The sequence below is a fragment of the Fundulus heteroclitus genome, chromosome 5, assembly GCF_011125445.2.
Source record: "Fundulus heteroclitus isolate FHET01 chromosome 5, MU-UCD_Fhet_4.1, whole genome shotgun sequence".
Classification (NCBI taxonomy): Eukaryota; Metazoa; Chordata; class Actinopteri; order Cyprinodontiformes; family Fundulidae; genus Fundulus; species Fundulus heteroclitus.
The window spans coordinates 710001-735951 of NC_046365.1; the positions used below are offsets into that span (position 1 = coordinate 710001).

The 25951-nt window shown below is 46.3% G+C and overlaps 1 protein-coding gene across 1 annotated transcript in view; it reads left to right on the forward strand.

Moving 5' to 3' along the window:
- Nucleotides 1-25951, forward strand: part of vegfc (vascular endothelial growth factor c) — a 206933-nt gene that overhangs the window by 175926 nt on the left and 5056 nt on the right. The window contains exon 6 of the mRNA XM_012853764.3: nucleotides 7309-7633. Within this exon, the coding sequence (XP_012709218.2) occupies nucleotides 7309-7633 (325 nt within the window). The remainder of the gene's footprint in view (nucleotides 1-7308; nucleotides 7634-25951) is intronic.

A 25951-nucleotide genomic window follows, 5' to 3' on the forward strand; every position in this document is an offset into this window, starting at 1 on the left:
ACGGATTGTTTTCAAACATAATGTTTGTTTCATTTAGCACCATCATTCGATAGTGCTACAAGTGTTATTACAGCATCAATAGGGAACATTAATGTTGATTTAATGGTGTTTGTATAACGTTAGGATTAAATGCAAGCTAATGTAGACATTGCCCACAGGAAGTGCCCCGACACTTTATATCCGGTTGATCATTATTAACTTGGTGGGTTATTCCTAAATTACCAGCCTTAATTATTTTCTGGAGAAATAATTACATTAATAAAATCAAGTGTCCTAAAGGTTATTGATTTTACTGATCAAATCATTATTTAAGATGTTATTTTCTCAAATAATATTTTGTTTAACTATTTTGTTTTGCATCGTGAATGTTCTAAATTAGTTTTCAACTATTTTATTTGTCCTTATATTTCCTGTGTGTACATAGTTCATCAGCTTTTTTTATGTTAGTTTTACTTAGTCAAGTTTAATAAAATTTCGCTAGCCTAGTACAGAGGATTTGTTGATAGAAATAGAGTGTTAATTCACCACTATAGAACAGCATTCTATAGTGGTGTTTTCTGGATGTGCATTTTATTTCTGTTAATACATTCTTGAACTTGAAGAGAAGTTGTCTCTCGTTTATTCCACATGTGCAGAGTGTACTGTTAAAATAATGCCAGTGCTCGAATCACCCTTTCAACTAATGTCCTAATATCAGCTATTTGGGCTGATATTCACTGGACCAAGAGTATTAAATATTAAATATATAAAACACACCAAGAGTTATTTAATATGCATTGTTAGGCCGTGGGCCAGAATCTGTATGGTGACTTTTCGTATGAACTGTCAGGGGGCAACTTTCTTCCACCGGGAAAAGTTGCTACACATAGCAGTGATCTCAAAACACCAATGTTCCCACATTTTCACTTGCACATTAATAAGTTATAGCCAATAAAAAATCTAAACTGTGGCGCTCCGGTCCAAGAGGTCACGTGATTCGATTTTTGCTGCTCAGCCAATCCGATCGCTGTATTGTCAGCTGACCGAGTTTACCACGTCATCATGGCTGCGCCCGTAAGATGTTTGTATGCATTTATTTCCAGACGAAGAAAGCCCAATAATAGCATTTTCTGGTGCCAGCTGGCAGAGATCTTGATGGCAAGAAAAAAGAAATAGCCCAGAACATCCATCATTCGTTTTCTAACACGCTTATCCCCGCTGGGTTCGCGAGGTGCCGGTGTCTATCTCCAGCTGTCAATGGGCGAGAGGCGTTGTATAAACTGGACAGGTCGCCAGTCCATCGCAGGGCAGAAATAGTCCAGACTTTTGCCCAATTTACTGTGATATCACCAAGACCTGCTGCGCCAGAATAGCACAGGTGTTGTCGTGCCAAACGACTTATCCCCGCCAGAATTTGTATTCCCTGCGTCGGGAGCGCATTCAACTGGAAGAATGAATCCAGTCAACTCCGCCTAATTTCCAACCTATTAGGCGTGGAAATGAAGATGTTTTACTTTTCTTAACGAAATATAGCAATGGTGTCGTAGGGCTGGGTATCATCTAGGATGAGCCGATTCGATACGATTCTCGATACACAGCTCACGATACGATACGATTCTCGATACATAGCTCAGCTTGCTTTGATTCCAATATCGATATTTATTACTTTGAATTAATGCTCAGTGATTCAATCACCAAAATCAGCCAAATATTATGTTTATGTTCTATTTATTGATCACAGACATATTAACAGGAAAATAAAGTGCATTTGCTTCAATGCATTTAACATGTCACAGAAACCAAAAATGTGCCCAAACATCTGATTTTAGGGACAAAGGAGCTTCTAAAATCCTGTCGGCCGTTCCACAAATTCGTCTCACTTGCTCTCCTTCGCTGTGAACTGTAATAGTTGTGCTGTAATAACGCCCCCTAGAGGTTGGGAGGTATATCGATATTGAAAGCCAGAATATCGATATTAAATCGTTTTTAAAAATATCGATATTAATCTTTATATCGATTTTTATGCACAGCCCTATGGTGTCGTTACATTGTCGTTCAGTTAGTGTGAAAAAATGAAAATGTAACACTTGTTAGTGCGATCATCAAGGATTGCTATGTCGGTTTAAACTCGATTGATCACTCAATATAACACATTATGAGAAAGAAAACGGCTCTGTTGTCATTTTCACATGTGTCAAGAAAATATTAGCTTTATGTTATTTGATTGTCGCATTGTCTGTCTGCTTAAACCAAAAATCCCCCTTCCTGAGTCCATCACAGCTGTCTACTGGTTTGTCTTTTTTCTTTTTCTTTTCTTTTGACCCGCATGAATGGATCATATAGAGCGGATTTCACGTGTGATCAAATGAACACTGAATAAAGGTACAGCCAAAATTATCAGATTTAATAAGATTTTAATTCAACCAAGAACATATAGAGATATTAACCATATTAAGAAAACGAGATATGTCGCTTTTAAAAATAGAACAATGTATTAGAAGTTTAAAAAAAATCAATTTCATTTTATTAGAATGTGATGTTTAAAATATTTAGACTTCACAAAGCTGGAGGTTAAAACTTTTATTGATTTCAAAAATACAATACAAAATTCTACAAATTCCGAAGGGGCCCATTGACAGCTGGAGATAGACACCGGCACCTCGCAAACCCAGCGGGGATAAGCGTGTTAGAAAATGGATGTATGGATGTTCTGGGCTATTTCTTTTTTCTTGCCATCAAGATCTCTGCCAGCTGGCACCAGAAAATGCTATTATTGGGCTTTCTTCGTCTGGATACAAATGCATTCAAACATCTTACGAGCGCAGCCATGATGAACTGCTGAACGCGCACAGCTGACAATACAGCGATCTGATTGGCTGAGCAGCAAAAATCGAATCACGTGACCTCTTGGACCGGAGCGCCACAGTTTAGATTTTTTATCGGCTATAACTTATTAATGTGCAAGTGAAAACGTGGGAACATTGGTGTTTTGAGATCACGGCTATGTGTAGCAATTTTTTCCGGTGGAAGAAAGTTGCCCCCTGACAGTTCATACGAAAGTTCTTAAGGAAGCGTCCTACAGATTCTGGCCCACGGACTATGTATAGTTTAAAACCGTGTGTAACACTGTTACAACAGCTGCAAAGGTGGGCGGTGCTGGTGATGTTGTGGGAAAGAAAAATGCTATGGTAGATGGTGTCAAAGGCTGCAGTGAGGTCTAAGAGGAGGAGAATGCTGAGATGACCAGAATCTGAGCAAAGGAGGAGATCATTGGTGACTTTGAGGAGGGAAGTTTCTGTATTGTGACTGAAATGATTTAATAAAACTCATTTGAAGTGAGGTGGGTTTTGAGTTGATTGGCAACAGCACATTCCAATATTTTAAAACGAAAGGGGAGTTTGGAAATGGGCTGGAAGTTGCTGATATTGTCTGGGTTTAGTCCAGGCTCTTTGAGGATGGGGGTCACAACTGCCAGTTTGAGAGTTTGAGAGACTGAATCGGAGTGAAGGGAGGAGTTGATGATGTCACTTGTAAGTGGGGAAATGACAGGGAGACAGTCCATTACAAACTTGGATAGGATTGGGTCCAGGGCAAAAGTGGAGCTTTGAATGCCTAAAATGAGTATGGGCAGCTCCACTGGGGTCATAGGAGTGAACTGAGATAGTCTGAATGCTGGAACGTAGAGAATCACACGGGGGAGGGGGGGTTGATTGAGACAATGGTGGTAGTAGTCAGATTACTGTAAATAATGTCTATTTTGTTTTAGAAAATAGACTGATAGGTGTTGCACTTATTTACTGTGAAGCAATGGAGATGTTATCACTGTGTTTACAGATTTTATCCACTGTGGAGGAAAGAGCCTTGGGTTAGACGAGCCAGAGTGTATGAGGTTTGAGTAGTAGGTGGACCGAGCTGAGTTAAGAGCATATTTGTATCAGAGAAGGTAGTCGTTGTAGGTTTGGTGATGGACAGTTGATCCAGTTGTCTTGTAGTCTTTCCAGCTGTCGCTTCTGGGATTTCATTTGTTGGAGTTTTGTGGTTTACCAGGGGGCACACCACCAAAAAAAGGGGCTGTTTTGGTTTTGATGGGAGCCAGCTGATCAAGACATGAGTAGAGTGTGTGGTTATAAGTCAATGGGGTTATCAGATGACAAAATGGGGAGGAGGACATTTTGGTCATTAGAGAGGGTGAGATGACAGAGGGAGTGATATATTTCAGGTTTCTGATGGTTATTTTGTGTTCTTCCTTGGGGATGGGAATGGGGATGTTGATTTACATAATAATTGTCAGTTTTAAGGCTGAGGCTCGAGACCTGGTGTATTGAGAGGCCGGACAAGCAGACAAGATCTAGGGTGTGACCACGAGAATGTGTTGGGAAGTTAATATTTTGTGTGAAATTGAGGCAATGTAGCAGTTCCAGGAACTTAGCAGCAGGTTTGTCGTTGATGCGGAAGTTACCTATGATGAGGACTGAAGGTGAAATGGCACCTGGTCAGTAAGTCTGAAAAATCAGAGAGAAATTAGGGATTTATCTTTGAGGGTCGATAAATGGCTGCGTTGACTAGAGTGGGACTAGACAGCTTACAACAATATGTTCAAATGAAAGAACGTCAGGAATGGAGATATAGGTTTTCTTAATGTTCTGAAGGTATGAGGCCTGAATGAGGCCTCTGTTGTTGGGGTATGAGTATTGAAAAGAGCTAGTTTCAGATGGTGATACTTTGTGATAGGCTGTGAGGACCACGGAAATAGACGGAAATTGGACAGATTCGCCTATTGCTTATTGTCGCAACGGAAAGAGTTAATTGAATTACAACATGACCAAATAGAAAGAAATGAGTTAGGTGATGTGAAATTATAGAAAAAAGTGATGATGAGAACGTCTGTTTAGAGGACGGTATTGCCAATCTGATCCAGCTGTCGGACTCAGGTTTTTTTTTAAAGTTACGGAGACCTGGGGTCAAATAGAGCGGGGGGGTGGTCTGGATGAAAAGGTGGTAGGAGAGGGTATGTGGGCCTGGTGGTGGTTGGCTGTAGCAGGTAGCTAGCAGGCAGGTGGGCCAGGAGTACCTACAGGATGTTCAGAGGTAAGAGACATTACCAAGGTTAAGAAGGCTGAAACAAAAAAATAAAATTTGTTTCAGCCTTCTTCACACACAGACCAATATCTTCTTTTTGACTCACACCACCCACTGGAGCGCAAACTTTCTGTCATCAGGACCTTACAACACGGGGCTGAACATGTCCCGACTAAAACAGAAGGGAAGCACAAGGAACAGAAACACATCAAAGATGCCCTCCTGTGGGTACCCTAACTGGGCTTTTGTCAAATCAGCAAGAAAATCCAAAAGATCCGCTGCAGAACATAACGGTGAGAAGAATAAACGCAAAAAGATCGTCATCCCATATGTTGCTGGAGTCTCTGAAAAACTCAAGAGGATTTTCTACAAACACACAATCCCAGTACATTTCAAACCAAACAGAACCCTCAGACAGAGGCTGGTGCATCCCAAGGACAAAACCCCCAAACCTAAGATGAGCGGAGAGGAATGTTCTGATCTTTATATTGGAGAAACCAAACAACTGCTCCACAGACACATGGCTCAACACAGGAGAGCTACCTCCTCAGGTCAAGACTCTGCTGTCCACTTACACCTAAAGGACAAAGGACACTCTTTGAGGACCAAAATGTTCACATTTTGGACAAAGAAGACAGATGGTTTGAAAGGGGTGTGAAGGAAGCCATCTATGTTAAGAGAGAAAAAACAACCTTAAACAGAGGAGGAGGCCTTAGGTTCAAACCCCCAAAAACTTACAACACAGCAATAGGATTAATTCCGGCCAATCATCACCTCGCGCCGGGGCGTATTGTCTTTCCTCTCTCCCCTCTGTTCCCCCGTCGCCCAGTGCCTGCCTCTGCCACCAAAGTGCGCGGTCCCGCCGGCCTGCTCCTGTCAGGTATGTAAAGTTATTTTGTAGCTACCGATTGGAAAAATTTACCGATTCCTGGACGATGATTACAAACAGAAAAAACGGCCGATGACGCCATGAATTCCAGGAGAAACATTGACTTACAGTTCTATCAACTCGGCCCGTTTTCCAGTCTTTGTAAGCCCTCGACACTCAAGCCATCGTTTGAGCTGAACGTTGGTATGTTCTTCGACAGTTCTACCAGTAAACTGGGCGCCTGGGACATCCTCTTGCGATAGTTTAACAGCTGAAAAATCGGTCATATCGTTGTATCTGTTGCACGTGTAATGGCTGGTTGCTACGTGCGCTCTCAACCTGTTTGTTCTACCTTAGCGGCAAGGGGCGTTGCTCATGAGATGGTGACGTCACATGCGCGGTACGCTATTCTCACCCTCATATTGGTGATCAAAACATCGCTCCTTTAAGCCAGGTCAATAACGACCCTAACAACTCCTCGTTACAGAGGAGTGGACCAGTTTCGGTCCAATCTGCTGGCTTAATAGCTTTATCAACCGCCCATAACTAAGGGGTGGACCTGTTTCGGTTGAATTTGCATGTTATCTAAGCCATTACAAGGCCTTTGTTTGGCAGTAGTATAAAGCTTGTTACTCCTCATTACTCCAGACTTTTTGAATTGAGAATGCTTCCTGGAGAGGAAGCGAAACGTCTTCAACTACGAAAAACAAGTCCAGTTGCTTTGTTTTTTACTTTTTTTGGACTGACCATGACCTGGGTGACTGAGAATCTTTACCAGCAGTGGGTTGAGAAGTTTTTCAGAGTTGAGTGCATGCCAGACCGGTTTTGAGCAGAAAACGTAATAATACTTTTTAAAAACAAACAAAAAATAAAATTTACAAATGTGAAGGACACAAGACATGTATTAATATAAATTTTTAAAAATCCATAATATTACTTATTCAGGGGGGGGGGGTCTGAGCAAATCAAATCCCCCCAGCAAATCACACCCAGTATATATATATATATATATATATATATATATATATATATATATATATATATATATATATAGATAGATAGATAGATAGATAGATAGATAGATAGATAGATGTATATGCATATTCCTGCCTGCCCCGTGGGAAGCCCAGGTTTGTTCCCAGCCAATGCCACCTGGACTGGATAGCTTAGTTGGTAGGGTGTCCAACTCCATGCGGGAGATCAGGAGCATATGTATATATGCATACGTATATATAGTGTGCATATGTATATAGTGGGCTTATAACATCATCCAGTGTTGGTCTTTGGCAAGACCTTTAAGGCTCAGATGTCACCCTGTCAGGTATGTATAAACATATTTACCAAACTAATGCTCTTTTTGGTGTCTCTTTCCATTTCTGCAGACATATTCTCATCAGAGGTGTGCGGCCCAGAGAAGGAGCTAGATGTAGAAAGCTGTCAGTGTGTGTGTCGCCTTGAAAATCCATCTCGTGACTGTGGCCCTAACCGACACATGGACCGAAGCACTTGCCGATGTGTTTGCAACATGCTTCCTGCTCCATCATGCCCCCTGAACCACATTTTCAACAAAGAGACCTGTCAGTGCACCTGTAATAAGACATGTCCAAGGCACCAGCCCCTAAACAAGAGAAAATGCTCCTGTGAATGTAATGAATCACCAAACAAGTGTTTCCTGAAAGGACGAAGGTTTCACCAAGCAACATGCAGGTAAGGAGGGAAATTATGAGATAGCATGCAATCATCCAAACATTTCCAATGTTTAAATGTACATGACTATGTACATCAAGGGTGGCTTATATACAAATACAAATTGTGCATTAAGGTGGTACCAGGTATGGAACAACAGTGACGTAGTGAGATGACTATACAGCTGGAGTCTCTTATTTAACAGGAGTATTGCACAGGGTATTGCACAGGTTATTTCACAGGATATTAGATAGTAATTGCACTCTACTTATTGCATGGTTATTAAAGTTATAGTGCAGCATTGTATAATCTTATAGCAGTAGGGATGAATGACCTGCAGTAGCGTTCCTTTTTAAAAACAGGGTATATAAGTCTGTCACTAAAGGAGCTGCTCAGCTCCTCTACAGTCTGGTGCAGGGGGTGAAAGGTGTTGTCCATGATGGATGTGACCTTGGACAACTCCCTCCTCTCAGCCACTTCCTCCACCAAGTCTAGAGTGCAGCCCAGGACAGAAGTGGTCCTTCTCACCAGCTTATTCAGCCTCTATCTGTCCCGCCCTGCGCTGCCTGGGGTCCAGCAGACGACAGCGTGGAGGAGGGCTGAGGCCACCACAGAGTCATAAAAAGTTTTAAGCAGGGGCCTGCTCACACCAAAGGACCTCAGCCTCCTGAGGAGGTGGTGGCGGCTCTGGCCCTTCTTGTACAGAGCGTCTGTGTTATGAGTCCAGTCCAGTTTATTATTGACGTAAACACCCAGGTAATTGAAGCTCTCACAGTTTCTATGTCCTGCCCCTGGATATTCACGGGGGAGTGAGGTGGGGGGTCTTCTCCTGAAGTCAATCACCATCTCTTTGGTCTTACTGGTGTTTAGACAGAGGTGGTTCTTCTCACACCAGTCCACAAAGTTCATGATGACCGACCGGTTCTCCAGCTCGTTCCTCTCAGACACACAGCCCACAATGGCCGAGTCATCGGAGAACTTCTGAAAGTGGCAGCTGTCCGTGTTGTAGGTGAAGTCCGAGGTGTAGAGGGTGAAAAGAAACGGAGACAGGATGGTGCCCTGGGGAGCCCTGGTGCTGCAGACTGCCACCTCTGACTGACAGCCGTGCAGCCGCACGTGCTGAGGGTGGTCAGTGAGGTAGTTGATGGTCCAGGGAGCAAGATGTTTGTCCACTCCAGCATCCTCCAGCTTCCCCCTCAGCAGCACCGGTCTGATGGTGTTGAAAGCGCTGGAGAAGTCAAAGAACATGACTCTCATATCCTCTACCCCGAAGTTGGGACGGTAGGCAAACTGCAGCGGGTCCAGGGTGGGACTCACCATGGTGCGTAGGTGAGCTAGGATGAAGTGCTCCATGGTCTTCATCAGGTGGGAGGTCAGAGTGACTGGTCTGAAGTGGGCCGGTTCCCTGGCGTGCGTTTTTTTGGGAACCGGTACCACACAGGAGGTCTTCCACAGGGTGGGCACCACCCCCAGGCTGAGGCTCAGGTTGTAGATGTAGCTGAGGATCTCACAGAGCTCATCAACACAGGTCCTCAGCAGCCTTGGAGGGATGCCATCCGGTCCTGAGGCTTTCCTCTGTTTCAGCCTCATCAGCTGCCCTCTCACCTGCATTGATTGTGAGGGGGGAGGAAGGCAGGACCGAAGGTGTGGATGGGTCGGGGGTTGGTGAGAATGGCGGTGGGGGGAGGGTAGGTCTCTGCAGGGCTGGGGGTTGGAGGTGTGTTGAGAGTTGAGGGCAGGGAGGGGCCAGTGTGAGGGGAGCCAAACCGTGTAAAGACCGTCTGCAGCCTTGCTGGTCCTCTGCCCAAAGCCGGAGATGTTCTTCAGACCTCTCCACACATCTCTGACATTGTTCTGCGCCAGCTGCTCCTCCATTTTCCTCCCCTAGTCCTTCTTTGCTGCCTTGATCCTCCACTGGAGCTCCCTCTGGACTCTACGCTGCTTCACCCTGAGAAGAAAGCCTCTTTCTTCTGGTTCAGGAGGACTTTCAGCTCAGGGGTCACCGGGTGGGGGGGGGGGGGGGGGGGGGGGGTTTGTTTGGAAAGCACCGTAGCCGTCATGTAGGCACAATGCTCTCCACACAGAAGGTCATGCAGCCAGTGATACATTCAGTCAGGCTGTTGATGTCATCACCATGAGAGCTTTGGAACACGCTCCAGTCTGTGGTTCTGAAACAATCCCTCAGCTTCTCACTGGCCTCATCTGACCGAACTTTCACAGACCTCTTTTGTGCTATTGTTCTCCTCACCAGTGGGATGTAATGGGGGGGGGGGCAGGTAGACAAGGTTGTGATCTGAACGGCCGAGTGGTGGGAGGAGGGTGGAGTTGTAGGCGTCCTTAACACAGCGTTTTATTGTCCCTTGTTGTACACATGACGTACTGGGTGAGCGTGGGGAGGGTGGAATGGAGGGTGGCATGGTTGAAATCTCCAGTGATGAGCATGAGGGCGTGAGGGTGTTTTGTCTGCAGTTTGTTTACCGTGCTGTGAATCCGCTCACAGGCAGCGGCGGCTGCCTGTGAGCGGAAAGGATATGAAAGGATATAAACACAGAGCACGATCACTGCACCATATCTCATTCACAAACACCGCCAGCCCCCCTCCTGTCTTTTTTCTGCTCTCCGCCAAAGTTATGTCCGCGTGGATAAGTTTAAAGCTGTCCAGGGAGACCACTGAGTCCGGGACAGATCCATCTAACCACATCTCCGTGAAGCACATGATAATAGTGTCACTGTACCTCCTCTGGAAACGGGTTAGTGCTGCAAGCTCCTCGGTCTTGTTGGGGAGAGATCTTATGTTTCCCATGACAACCGATGTTAAATAACTCTTTCTCCGCTTCGTCCTGCCACCCCTGCAGCCTCTCCATCTCCTATGTATTTCTGCAGGGATGTCTGATTTCTCAGGGTGATGTGGAGCAGGGCCGCAGCGCATAGAGCTGGTTCTGCGTGTAAACAATGGGAGGCTCGGAGTCACGGACAAAAGGGTCTCCCCTTGCAGCATCAAAAAGTGCCGAAAGTAGCAGAAAAATTAGCACTAGAGTCCCAAAAGTTGGCCTCTTCAGTGCACATAAGTTCGGAATACCAGATACAGTATTCACTAATATAAAAACACTCCACACTATAAAAAAGAGAAAGTAGTAAAAGGAAGGCGGAGCCGGGGTGACTGGCTCCTGGCTGCGTAGCGCCACCGTGTTGGATGCACTTTAATGTATACACTTCCAAGTTTACACTCAGATCTTTAATTCTATGTATATCCACAGGAAATCACTGGTCTGGCAGCCCAAGAGGGTTTAGTTTATTGAGCTCTGTGAAATATAAGACCCTAGTATGCTAATTACTTCCCATAGCTATCTTTTAGCAATTTCCCTTTTCCCAAAAAGGTGGATGTACACAGGCATACACCTACATGCATCAATCCTGTCCAGTCTGACCCTTTGTGACCTGTTTTAGAGTTATGTGTGAGCAGGATGTAGCAATGTTTGGGACTTAGCACATATGCATGTGGGACCAGAAACATGTATTTGAAAAAATATGCTGATTCATTTGTACTATTTTCAGAACTTCATCACTAGCTTATAGTTATTTTTAAGTAACCAAAACTAAATATTTACTCATCCACCATATGCAAACAAAACATCTGAAGTCAAATTCCTTGTTTGTACCCTCATACTTGGTGAAACATAGTTGATTCTTATTCTGGAAAGCTGGGGTACTACACACCTTGATTTTATTGATAAGGTAAAACCAACAACTTAACATTTAACATTTTTCATTGCAGATATTTTTATGTTTTTTTTCATGCTTTAGAAATATTTTTACCTAACCCTAACCCAGTTTTCATCAATAGCACCGTCTTCTCATGAAGTATAGAGAAATCCTGGCTGGAGCAACACCTTGCAATGTGGGGATCTATTGACATGTTGAATTACTTTTATATTGGCTTGACAGGAAATAATTTCTTACTTAAATTTTTTGTAGCACTAAATAAAATATTTTTAACATCAACAAGATCCTATTAGTTTCTAACTGTGCTTGGATACTTAATTATACCCGTAGCTCAGGTGAAATTCCCTCTACCCTTTGAAATTCTGAAACTCATAACTAATAATTATTTTATTTTAGTCTTTTCCCCATCTTCTACCTTATGTGTTACTACTCATCATTACTTAGACAACAAATGGTTTGCTATTCTTTGAAGATTTTTATGAGTTTATCTTCTTTTTTCAGCCTCTGTGTTATCGTCAATGAGAGCAGGGATACTTTATCTATGGGTTAAAGCTTCTACTTGCTTCAGGATTAAATTCCATTACTGTAAACAGTTCAAGGAAACAGACACATTGAGTTCCCCATATCATCTCTAGCTTGAGGAGTCACAGCATATTTTTAGGCAACTTATTATGAGCCCATTCTCAATCAGATAAAAGGTTTTACTTCAGTCTCGCTCATCCCACCTGCTTTCACCATTGTCCATGTGTACATACAGCAGACTCCATTTTTTTATGACAGCTAAACTGCAGCACAGTCTCAGCTGCTCTTGTAGAAACCGTGCGACCTGCTTTGGTTGGCTGTTGGAGACAGTGTCATTTTTGGGCACCACCCTGGAGTGGAACGCCACTCTGGAATTCTCTAGAATGAACAGATTGCCAGTCTTCCCTTGAGGAAGATTGAAGGATTTATGTATTTTATTTTTCTTGCTGTTTGGACTCTGAGAAAGACCAGCCGATACCAGCTAATCTGTCATGATCTCGGCACCGGTGCTGGTCTAATTCATAACTCAGCACACTTGTTCGACTCTGTTCCGTCTGCAATTAATTCTCATTGGGTCCACCTGCATCCATCACTATATAATCCGACTACTGATCAGACACCAGCGCCAGATTGTCTCGGGCCACCCCGGAGAGATTATCCAGCCTTCTTCTCGTCTGCCTGTCTGCCTGTTACCTGATCTGATCTGTTCTCTGATACTGAGCCAGCCCGACCCCAGTCTGATTCTGTCTGCCCGCCTGTTAACTGACTACTTGGCTTTGGACCCTGGAACCTGGACAACTCGGATTGCCTGCCTGAACCCCTCTGTACTGCCACTGATTATTTGCCTCTTGACAACGCTTGTGGAAAGCCCCAAAGAGACTGCCTCTCTGCCGATCGGCCCCTCAATAGCCCTGTTCCTGCAAGCCCCCATCCGCAGTCGGACCTCCGCCTCCGGACCTGCTCCATCTGATCTCCAGACCCCGGAACTCCGCCACCAGGTTAGTGATCCAGCTGTCCTCACTTTAACCTGTCATCTGATCACTGACAAGTCTTCTCTGCCCAGGGGTTTACTGTCCGAGCACGAGCCTCTGCGCCCCGAGAAGCCGCACCACTTCCTGCTTTTAAATAAACATTGAAAACGCCACTGACCTGTCTTTGGTTGTATCTTGGGTTCAGTTCTAGTACGTTACATAATCAGCACAAGATGCCTCCCTTCACCTCAGAGGACTTTGACTAGCTTATACAAAAAATTGCTGTAATGGAAACGAAAATTCATGAACTTGTAGAAAATTTGGAGGTAAATGGATTTGGAAGTGACGCAACTCTCCCCATGATTCCAAACATTGACAACCAGCCCAGCAACTCCAACTTACAGATCATGATGGAAACCCACCTGGATTAAACCCACCTGTAGCCCACCTTGGAACACCCTGGGTGCAAGGCCAAAGAATCAAGGAAGAACCCCACAATTAGACAAAGAGAACTGGCAGATATTACAGAGAAATGCTCCTGTTGCCCCAGGGAAAAGGAAATAATGTGTCGTTATCAGAAGTGAACCAGCAGGAAATGTTGGAATAACACTCCATAACGGATTTGTGCCGCCTCCACAGAAAAAGCGAGACAAAGGTCCCCAAATGTTAATATTATGCAACGCAGCTGTAACAGTAACAGGAAGAACACTGGAGTGTAACAAACTGAACCAGAAGACCCAGAATTCGACAAGACAAGACAGATGGTGTTTAGGGACAATTTATTGGTGGTTAAACTGCTGCAGGTCGCAGGGATCATAAGTGTCAGGGACAGGAACCATTGGAAGTGGAGATGACAGGTTAGTGACCAGATACTTTGCGGGGTGCACAGTCACTGTAGTATGAGAACAGGTCCTGGGTCAGAGCCAAGTGATCCAGGGGAAATCCGAAGCAGAATCCAAAAAGCAGGGTCAGGGCACAGAAACAGGTCAGGTAAACCGGTAGGCAATCAGGTCCGACAGGGATAAAGCAGGCTCAGAGAATGAGAAGGCAGAACAGGTCAGGCGACAGGCAGGTAATCAGGTCCGACAGGGGCAAGGCAGGATCAGAGAATCTGTAGACAGAACAGGTCAGGTAGGCAGACAGGATGCAGAAAAATGCTGGATCAAATTTGCCGAAGGATCATAATAATCTGGCACTAGTGACTGGTCTGAGGGCTGGTGGATCTGGTGAAGACTAATGAGAACGGGGCGGAGCTGCACAGGTGGAGAATCAGACCTGCACTAGTGCCAAGATCATGACACAGAAGTGATGATTTATAACTGTAACCTAGTGTCTGACATGTCAAAGGACCTTCTAGAGATCATGAAAGCGCACCTGACTCTGAAAAAACTCACAATACACACTGAAGCCTCGGGTGACATTTACAGAGGGAGATATAGTTAAAGATCTTGATATCAAAGTGTTTCTCGTTGGACCTCTCATGCCCATGTATTGTGGAGATGAGATTTTTTCAAGACTTCTGATACCTAACAAATTTCTGAAAAAAAGCATGCATTATAAGATCTGTGGAATTTATTAACAATTTTCTTATTTTCTGGGAGAAAGACATGTATTCAACAAAGAAGACGTCTCTCTAAATAGACCAGGTGCAAAACGCCTCATTTCCAACATGTTTTGTTTGTGAACCACGCGTCATCTTGTCCTTGGACAAGGGACAACAGGTGCATAAACAGACGATGAGCCTTGTGCCGCTCGCAAAAGCCAAGATAAGGATTGCCAAGAAGATGACATGGGAAGTAACTTCTCCATCCATTCCAACAGGATTCACCCCAGACCTCAACAGGCCAAAAAGACCATGAACTAACCCCAGCAACAAACTCAAAACCTACCACCCACAGACTGTACCCACCTCCCCTCCATCCCAATTAAGCCCAGAAGTGCCTTTTCTTAATTTTACAAACAATATGGAAAAAGTTTTTAAGACTGGTTTACTAGTGACATCATTTCCATTCAGACACTCTGATAAGCGACCTCCTAACCTATCTGCTTCACCAGGGCTTTTCAAATTCATTGAATGTGAGCCTCACCTTGGAATAGGTAAAGATAACCCCCCCCCCCCCCCACACACACACACACACACACACACCACCACCACAAACCTACTGCACACAGGTCCCTGCAGTAAATGCATCTTTCTTTTGTGTTCCTGGAATGCTGTGTTTCAAAAACAACAGAAAGCCCAACACATGTTTTTTTTATTGTGGTTCTTTTAACAAAGTACATTCATAAAAAAGGCCTATTCATAAAATATCCATCCAAATATTTCATCCATTTTACATGCTACTTTTACTGAAACATCACGGACAGAGGGCCTAGTTTTAAAATTGATCTGTCATTAGAGCAAATTCATAAACGATTGTTTTCAACAGCAGACAAACTGAACTAAACAGACGCCAATGTCAAACTGTACTCACGTCAAAACGAGACTGTCATGGTTTAGTTTTGATTCGGCTTTGGTTTACTATTATTCTCAGTTTTTCCACCTTGTTTGGGTTTTAATTTGTTAAATTTTAGTTTCCTCCTTCCCTTCCACTCAGCCTTCACTCCACTCTCCTTGCAGTCAGTCACACCTGTTAGTAATTATTCAGTCAGACGCATTTCACCTGTTAGTCTTTCTATTTAAGCCTCCCTCTGCCTCACTTTAGTGCTGGTCCATCATCATTCTACACCTCTCCATGCCAGTTCCCGTTTTGCCTTGGAAGCTTTGTTTTGCTCCTGTTGTAAAGGTTAGTCCTGCCAGTCACTCTAAAGACTATTTGTTCACTGTTCGCTCCTGGAGAGGTTCTGCTGTGTCCTGGTGTCTCCAGAGTTCTGCTAACCTGACTAGCCGCCCTGGAGAAGCTCAGCTCTGTGCCCTGGTGTCTCTCAAGTTCTGCTAACCTGACTAGCCGCCCTGGAGAAACTCAGCTCTGTGCCCTGGTGTCTCTCAAGTTCTGCTAACCTGACTAGCCGCCCTGGAGAACCTCAGCTCTGTACCCTGGTGTCTCTCAAGTTCTGCTAACCTGACTAGCCACTCTGAGAAGACTTGGTTCAGTGCCAAGCCTTCCAGCTTAGCTGAACTCTCTCTCCAAGCCGTCAGCTCCTGCCTTCACCTGCACCCCTGAGCCCCTGTATTCCTGCACCTCCGGTTACCTCATCCATCAATCATTCACCTTATAATAAACCTCTCAAACTTTTGTCCTGTGTGTGTGTACTCTGAGTTCATCGATAAACAAACCTGACAGTATGGACCAGCCAAAGATGAACTCAGACACCACATGGGACTTACCTGCAGGGGCTGACACCCCGGAGGTCCGCGCTTACCTGGACATGTGCGAACGCCTGATGAGAGAGAGGTATGCCAGGATGGCTTCTGCCCGGGACCCTGCGCCGCCGATCAAGGCCGACCCCACTCCCCAGGTGTTTTACGTGGGTGTTGTCACCGCTACCCCGGAGCACGAGAAGAGAAGCCGGAGATCCATTCATCGCCTTGGTCACCACCTCTATGACTCGCAGCTGGCCCCCCGAGTAAAGCTCGATGTTCCATCCAACAGAGCCCCACACGTCGAGGAGGACCAGCTGTGGAGTTTTTATTACGGAGACCGGGACGACCTTCTTCCCCGTGGGCCTGCTGCCACCCCCCCTGACAGACTCTGTCTCCCCGTCTGGCTCCTCCCGGCTAAGACGTCGGGCACTCCGACGCGTTAAGGCCTCCGTGGATCCGCTGCCGCTCAAGTCCCGTGAGGGGGTTCGGGAGGACCCGCCCTCTGAAGCCTGTAGCCCGGCAGCGCCCAAGGTAGCCAAGGAGATGGTTCCGCCTCCACCCGAAAGCCCCGCTCTGCCAGCCGCCAGAGAACCCCGTCAGGCCCTGCCGGCCGCCGAAAGCTCCGCTCTGCCGGCCGCCGAAGGCCCCGCTCTGCCGGCCACCAAGAGAATAAATCCGCCGGCCGACGAGCCTCAGCCCGAGGCCTCCGGGGGAGCCGCCCTGCCTCAGGCCGAGGCCTCCGAGGGAGCCGCCTTACCTCAGGCCGAGGCCTCCGTGGGAGCAGTTTTGCCTCAGGCCGAGGCCTCCGTGGGGAGCAGTTTTGCCTCAGGCCGAGGCCTCCGAGGGAGCAGTTTTGCCTCAGGCCGAGGCCTCCGAGGGAGCAGTTTTGCCTCAGGCCGAGGCCTCCGAGGGAGCAGCTTTGCCTCAGGCCGAGGCCTCCGAGGGAGCAGCTTTGCCTCAGGCCGAGGCCTCCGAGGGAGCAGCTTTGCCTCAGGCCGAGGCCTCCGAGGGAGTAGTTTTGCCTCAGGCCGAGGCCTCCGAGGGAGTAGTTTTGCCTCAGGCCGAGGCCTCCGAGGGAGCAGCTTTGCCTCAGGCCGAGGCCTCCGAGGGGAGCAGTTTTGCCTCAGGCCGAGGCCTCCGAGGGAGTAGTTTTGCCTCAGGCCGAGGCCTCCGAGGGAGTAGTTTTGCCTCAGGCCGAGGCCTCCGAGGGAGTAGTTTTGCCTCAGGCCGAGGCCTCCGAGGGAGTAGTTTCGCCTCAGGCCGAGGCCTTAGTTGGTGCTACACCTGTTTCGGGTTCGTCATGCCGGGGTCGTCCTCCACGACGCCCGCACCAGACTTTCCTGTTCGGCCGGAGCCGCCGACCGCGGTCTCCGGGCCGCTTGACTTTGCCTCGTCGGGGCCGTCCACCACGGCGCCCGCTTTTGACTTGTCTGTTCGGCCAGAGCCGCCGACCGCGGTTTCCGGGCCGCTTGACTTTGCCTCGTCGGGGCCGTCCACCACGGCGCCCGCTTTTGACTTTTCTGTTCGGCCGGAGCCGCCGACCGCGGTCTCCGGGCCGGTTGACTTTGCCTCGTCGGGGCCGTCCACCACGGCGCCCGCTTTTGACTTTTCTGTTCGGCCGGAGCCGCCGACCGCGGTCTCCGGGCCGCTTGACTTTGCCTCGTCGGGGCCGCCCTCCTCGAGGGTTTAGTCGGGCGATGCTGCTCCGCCGCCTGCCTCGTCCAGGACGACCTCCACCAAGACGTTTCTTTTGCTTAGCAGCCGTTTTTGCCTGCGCCCTTAAGGCCAGTGCCTTCTGTTAATTTTGTTATAGCTCGGCCTTAGTTTAGAGTTATTTAGTATTCCTCAGTTTTGGAATTAGTTAGGGGGTTCTTCGTTTTCTTAGAGTTCTTAGTCTTTGTTTGCTTTGTTTTCCCTGTTCTGTTTTAGAATTCTAGATTTTGCCTTAGTTTTCTAGGTTTGCTTAGCTTTGTCATTTTAGCTTTAGCTCTCTGGTTGTCACGTTAGTGTACTTGTTCAAGTCCTAGTTTTTCTTGTTTTTCCTTTATTTGTAGTTAGCTTTAGTTTCATTTTCTGCTTTAGTGTTTTGATTTAATGTTTTGCCTTAGTTTTTCTTTTGTGGTGTTATCCCTGCTCTAGTTTTGCCTTATTTTCTAGTTCTTGGTTTGATTCTTTATTTTTGTCCTGCGCTCCTAGTATCCAGCGCTCCTTAGGTCTTAGCGCTCGCTTAGATTTCTGACCCCTGGCCCTGAGCTGTTTCATGCTCCTTAGCTTTGGCTGGTTCGAGCTTCCTTGGTTTTTGTTTTGGCCTCTTAGTTCCTTAGTCCCCTGGCGTGTTTGGACGCCCTCCGTTCCCTAGTATTCTGGATTTATTTTGTTCCCTGGCGTGTTAGAACGCCTCCTTGTTCCTGGCGTTTAGACTTCTTGGTCCTCTGGCGTGTTAGAATGCCTTCTGTCTTGGGTTTCTTGGTTCCCCGGCGTATTAGGACGCCCTCTGTCTCTCGGTTCCCCGGCGTATTAGGACGCCCTCTGTCTCTCGGTTCCCCGGCGTATTAGGACGCCCTCTGTTTCTCAGTTCTCTGGCGTGTTAGGACGCCCTCTGATTCTCGGTTCCCCGGCGTGTTGGGACGCCCTCTGATTCTTGGTTCCCCGGCATGTTAGAATGCCCTTTGATTCTTGGTTCCCCGGCATGTTAGAATGCCCTCTGACTTGTGGTTCCCCAGCGTCTTAGGACGCCCTCGGTTCCCCGGCGTGTTAGTACGCCCTCCGTTCTTGTTCCTTGGCGTTTTAGATGTTCCTGCTTCCCTTGTGCCCCGGCGTTTCCCTCACGCCCCGGCGTTTCCCTCACGCCCCGGCGTGTTCTTCCCCAAGCCCCGGCGTTTCCCTCACGCCCCGGCGTGTTCTTCCCCAAGCCCCGGCGTTTCCCGCACGCCCCGGCGGGTTCCCCTCGCGTTTCTGTAGGCCAGTCATGCTCCAGCGTGTGTTTTGAGCCCTGGTGTTTTCAGTACGCCTGTTCTTCCCTCTGGCGTTGTCGTACGCCTGTTCTTCCCTCTGGCGTTGTCGTACGCCTGTTCTTCCCTCTGGCGTTGTCGTACGCCTGTTCTTCCCTCTGGCGTTGTCGTACGCCTGTTCTTCCCTCTGGCGTTGTCGTACGCCTGTTCTTCCCTCTGGTGTTGTGGTGTGCCCGTTCCTTTCCCTTTGGCGCTGTGGTGCGCCTGTTCTTTTCCTTTGGCGCTGTTGTGCGCCCGTTCCTTCCCCCTGGCGCTATGTACGCCCGTTCCTTCCCCTTGGCGCTGTGTACGCCCGTTCCTTCCCTTTGGCGCTGTCGTGCGCCCGTTCCTTCCCTTTGGCGCTGTCGTGCGCCCGTTCCTTCCCTTTGGCGCTGTCGTGCGCCCGTTCCTTCCCTTTGGCGCTGTCGTGCGCCCGTTCCTTCCCTTTGGCGCTGTCGTGCGCCCGTTCCTTCCCTCTAGCATTTGTGCGTCTAGTCTTGCCCGTTAGCCTGGTGGCGATGCTCGCTTGTCAGCATCTGTTAGACGCGTTGTTTTTGCCTACCAGGGGTTGTTAGAAACCCCTTTAGTCCGCTTTCGTTTTTACTTTGTCTTGGATCGCCCTGAGTGGGTAGTTTTTGTTTGATTTTTAGCCCGCCATCCGTACCACCCTCCACCCACCCTGGTCCGATCAGTTTGATTTGACTCTAGCCCGCCATCCGTACCTCCCTCCACCCACCCTGGGTTGGTGGTTGTTTAATCTGTTAGGCCGTCCGGAGACCGGCCTTGAGGGGGGGGTAATGTCATGGTTTAGTTTTGATTCGGCTTTGGTTTACTATTATTCTCAGTTTTTCCACCTTGTTTGGGTTTTAATTTGTTAAATTTTAGTTTCCTCCTTCCCTTCCACTCAGCCTTCACTCCACTCTCCTTGCAGTCAGTCACACCTGTTAGTAATTATTCAGTCAGACGCATTTCACCTGTTAGTCTTTCTATTTAAGCCTCCCTCTGCCTCACTTTAGTGCTGGTCCATCATCATTCTACACCTCTCCATGCCAGTTCCCGTTTTGCCTTGGAAGCTTTGTTTTGCTCCTGTTGTAAAGGTTAGTCCTGCCAGTCACTCTAAAGACTATTTGTTCACTGTTCGCTCCTGGAGAGGTTCTGCTGTGTCCTGGTGTCTCCAGAGTTCTGCTAACCTGACTAGCCGCCCTGGAGAAGCTCAGCTCTGTGCCCTGGTGTCTCTCAAGTTCTGCTAACCTGACTAGCCGCCCTGGAGAAACTCAGCTCTGTGCCCTGGTGTCTCTCAAGTTCTGCTAACCTGACTAGCTGCCCTGGAGAACCTCAGCTCTGTACCCTGGTGTCTCTCAAGTTCTGCTAACCTGACTAGCCACTCTGAGAAGACTTGGTTCAGTGCCAAGCCTTCCAGCTTAGCTGAACTCTCTCTCCAAGCCGTCAGCTCCTGCCTTCACCTGCACCCCTGAGCCCCTGTATTCCTGCACCTCCGGTTACCTCATCCATCAATCATTCACCTTATAATAAACCTCTCAAACTTTTGTCCTGTGTGTGTGTACTCTGAGTTCATCGATAAACAAACCTGACAGAGACGTCAACTAAAATAATAATAAAAAGGATAACCTGAATTTAACAGACGTCAACACATTCCATATTCCGTTTTACTTTTTAGGCTAATTATACACAATTTAAGCCTATTGCTATTTTAACAACCAAGCATTTTATTAGATCTTATCTCTTATCTGATGTACTTCTGATGTTTGGCACTTTGTTTTACCTTTTCTTAAAGTGCTCTTTAAATAATGATAACAGTGATGATGATTATGATCAGAATAAACTTTTGCATCACCTCCCAGAAGCTGGAAAGAACAGAGACTTATATATTTTTCACACCTCACTTAGTAACTCTAATATTTTAGCCTAAATATTTTAGGCTAAAATATGAAACTTTTTATTTCTTTTTCTTCAATCCCACAGTGATTTTTAGTAATTTCTGCCAAAGGCTGCAGCATTTTGATTTAATCCATCTGAATGCAGTATTTGCAAGCCATACCCTGATTGGATAGAAAAAACCTGTCTGTGATTGGCTGGTGGAGTGGACAGTTTCTGAAGTCGCGAGCGCAGAAACAGCCGAGCGAGCGCACAGCTGGTGTTGAGCTTGGAATGAGCAGGTGCGCGCGAGCAAAGTAGCACGCGGGCAGAGATGGAATTGAGCGCGAGGACAGTGGGATGAGAAGAGTTTTTCAGAGTTGAGCACGCGCCAGATCGGTTTTGAGCGTTGAGAGTTGTCTCACTGCGCACTTACATTGGTTCCTGCGCGCTCAAACAGAAGGCACGAATATCGCTACATAGTTTCACAGAGTTGAGCAGCAGCACTGTCTTCTTCTGTCTTCTCGTGCCTCCCCTGTGACTCTTTGGTGCCCCCTAGGGGAGGTGCGCCTCACCTATTGAAAACCACTGTTCTACACATTATGAATATGCCTATGCTTAGGACATTAAGATCACCTCACTGTGATGTACAGTGAGCCCTAGTGTTAAATTTATCAGACACAATGGCTTCCAGCACAAGCTTGGTACCCTGATGGGAGATAGCTACAATATATCTGCGATGATACATGGCAGAAAGAACCAAGCTAAAAGGATAGAAAACAGAAATTAACAATCCTACTTAGTAGTAATAAATTACCAGATACAGACAGTCAGAAAGATATCAACTACTATGTCATATAAACTGGCTTCATTAAACATTAGATCTCTGTTCATGAATTTAATGAAGCACCTATTCTGATAGAGTCAACAGCTCCAAACTATAGTGGTATTTGTGAGAGCAGATAGCAAAGAAAGGTGGAGGAGTGGCAACATTGTTTTGTGACTTACTAAAGTGTAAAAAGGTGTTTCTGGTAAAATTTGACTCTAGAATATTTGGCCCTCAAGATTCACAGATTATTTATTGCCACTGTGTGTTACCATGGTGAAATTTCATTTTGGCCAGACCGGCTATACAGGCAATGAACAAGTGTTACAGTGTTTTGTTTTTTTTCATTATAGCGATCAAAAGATTAAACAATTAAAAAGATGAAGATTTGAAAGTTTGTATGAACTAATTGTTTTTCATGAGTCACAGATAACAGATAATGAGGTGATGATGTAATAAGGTGCTTTTGTGCAATGAGGATCTGAGGCTTCATTTACAGAAATGTGCATTTAGATATTCTGAGATAATAGTGTGTGTGTAGGCAATAGCATTAAAGTGATTGTAACGTATGATGGGCTAGTAACAGTGGGTGATTTTAAAGCATTGGACTGCAGTGTCCCATCAGGAGGTGATTCCCCTCACTCTTGGGAGGAAGCTGTTTCTAAGTTTATTTGTTTTCGATAAACAGACTGGTATGAACTATGTTCTTGAATGTTTAGAGGCTTCCTATGTCCAAATCAAACTTTTTTAATGAACTTAATGACCTCCTATCTGTGATATGTATTGATCATGATTGTTTAATTATTGTGGGAGATTTTAACATTCACGTTGAAAACCCTGAAGACAGACGTACAAAAGAACTGTGTGACAATCTTAGAAGCTTTGGTTTAACTCAACATGTTACACAACCAACACACTAAGGGTATATATATTTCCAAGGTCAATGTAACTCATGTTGCCCTATCTGATCACTTTTCAGTTATCTTTGAAAACATAATATATGTTAGCTGTGATGGACCGAGCAGCAAGGACAGTCAGGCACAGGTATAGTTTCAAAAAACAGGGTTCTTTTATTTAACCCAAGAAGGATAAAATGTACAAAAATGGATCCAGAAAAGAGGTCAAAGAAACAAAACTACTCAAAATAACTAACAACAGAACTAACTCAAACAAACTGACCTGCCTCAATGGAACAAAGAGGAACTTAAATAGTGGCAGAGCAGTCCACAAAAGAAACACATGGGGTAAAACATACACAAACCTAACTAAACCAAATGAAACAAAACCCCCCATTTCCCCCCATACACTGATTTAGTATGGTCCAAATCAGCTCAGCCCCTTGGCCACCTACTGGTTCCTCAGCCATCGGACTAGAGCAACTGAAAAACTCAAACAGTCATAACAAAACGGGATAAAGCAAAATGTGCACACTAATTTGAAATACAGTGATATGGTGATAAATAAATTCCAAATAATAAAATATCTCTGTAAATGAAGCCCTATATGAAAAAGAAACAAAATTACATAAATGGTATTTTTACCCCATCTGTGTGGCTGTAAATGCAGCCATCACATTAGCCCAAGAGACATCATAAGAACACTTTTTTTTTATGGAAGATGCCACTAAAACGTTTAACCAAGCTTACTCTTAAACTTCCTCTTTGTCCTGTAACTCAGTAGATGAAATAGTGGAGCTATTGCTAATGCACTCAATAAGTCTCAGACATTATTGAGTGCATTGGTCGAATTAAAATTGAGGTTGCCTGTACATATTATCCGGGTCATCGCAACGGCAAACAGGCTTGAATTAGAGGCAACCGGACTTTCGTTCTGTTATTTCTGAAAACGTTTCAACACCTATCCAAGAATCTTTGTAATTTCTGGTGGCTCACTATAGACCCCTTGCATCTGACGTCACAGTCACGTGATCGGGGGTGCGCGCCTCCATCTTGGTGGGTACGCTAGCGTGACAGCCCACCACTGCACTGGCACAGTTAGCTTATTACTCGCATGGCCGGCGGAGCGATTGTTCAATATGGGGCAAACCTGTTGCATTGTTGGTTGCGGGAATCGTGCTGGGAGGGACAAAAAGTCGTTCTATAGGTTGCCTACCATAATAGACTGGCAGTGTGCTAACAACGGAACCGCGGGGTTTAAAAAGTTCACCGCTCACGATCTGTGCGGCGCGACCGGACTGTACACACTGTACGTCGTGCCCCCTCTGGGACCGCTCGCAGTGGTGGCAGGGGCAGGCGAGCGACAGTGGGTGAACAGGGAACCAGAGCAGGGGGTCGAGCCCAGCTAACGCACCGCACCGGCGGCCGCGCGGCACGGCAGGTCGCCCGGCCCGCCCCGCGAGCGGAGGCGTGCCGAAACAGGCGGCCAGCGCGTCACGCGGACCGGAGCGCTTGCCCTCCCAAACCCCTCCGCGAGCCGACCGACGTTCGGGCCCCGCGGGTCCCGGGCCGGGGACGGAGAGGAGCGGAGGTCGCCCCCTCGTAGCTCTGCTTGAACAGCAGGATGCGCTCATGAAAACCTCACGACGGCCGACTGAACAATATTAAACTCACCCTTCCACGGACAACTGCTATAACATTCAGGTAACAAACAGACAGTTCACGTATCTATCCGGCAGTAAACTGTTTGTGCGCTTCCAAACTCTTGTACGCCTTCATCTGATCGCCACTGTACGTTGGGGTGGGTGACAACACAAGGTAGTTCACCAGATCCGCATAGCAAATGGCCAATGGCAATGGCCAATCATCGGGATTGCTAGAAAAATCCATATCAGGAAGAGCCAAAGGGTCCGCATTACCGATCCTTGTACATTTAGCATAGTAAAATGCCTTATCAGAAGGCTGTAACTCATCCACATAAGGCTTGGATTGCATGTTGGTAAGGGTGGCTGCCAACCAATATGGCCGCCACGCAAGGGGTTCTGGGTAACGGAGTCACGTGGTTGCAAGGGGTCTATTGAGCAATCTGCAGTTGGTGTGCTGCTATTTTTAAAGGACATGGAGGCCCATCCTACTAGGTACATTCTAAGTCAATGCAAATCACTGACCCACCCATCACTGTCATGGGTCGTTAGAAGCTATTGCTTGATATGAGAGGAGTACTTGGGCACCTTAATCATGACGAGACTGCTTAGGGAATCTCTTTGGAATGTGTTGGAGGACCGAGCTGTAAACACTGGAGAGTTGGAAGCGCAGTCCTCCCACTCTGTTTAGTGATGGCTTTTCTCTTTTGACCAAGATGGCTTCTTTCACCCCATCATCCACCTCATCTGTTCTCCCTGTCCAAAATCTGGACATCATTTTCATCAAAAGAGTGCCCTCTGTTCTTGAGGTGCGAGGGGACTGCTGAATTTTGCCCTGAGCTGCTGGCCCTCCTGTATGTGCCATGCGTTTAAGTAGCTGTTGTTTAGTTTCTCCGATGTACGAGTCCTCGCTGTATTGCACTGCATACAAAAACACCTTTCAGCTGTGGTTTGACTGTTCTGTCTTTGGGATGAACCACTTTTTGTCTGAGGGTGTTATTAGGTTTGAAATTTAGAACCTTTAGAACCTGCACAGTGTCTGAACTGTTTAAAAGAAGTAGAGCTTTCTGAGCTATCTAAAATTTTAGCTTCATCTAAACCTTCTGCCTGCATGTTGGACCCAATCCCAACCAAGTTGTTTAAGGAGATATTCCCATTGATCAGTGGCCCTATTTTGGACATGATTAATCTATCCTTAGTAAATGGATTTGTACCACAGGCTTTTAATGTAGCTGTTATTAAAACTTTACTTAAGAAACCTTCTCTTGATCAAGATGAGTTAGTAAATTACAGACCTATATCTAATCTTCTTTTCCTATCTAAAATTCTTGAGAAAGTAGTTGCTAATCAACTATGTGAACATTTACAAAGTAATGACCTACTTGAGGAGTTTCAGTCAGGCTTCAGAGCTCATCATAGCACTGAAACGGCTCTGGTGAAGGTCACTAATGATATTCTCATGGCCTCAGATAATGGACTTGTGTCTGTACTTGTCCTCTTAGATCTTAGTGCTGCATTTGATACAGTTGATCACAATATTCTCCTACAAAGACTTGAGCATACTGTAGGGATTAAGGGGAAAGCATTAG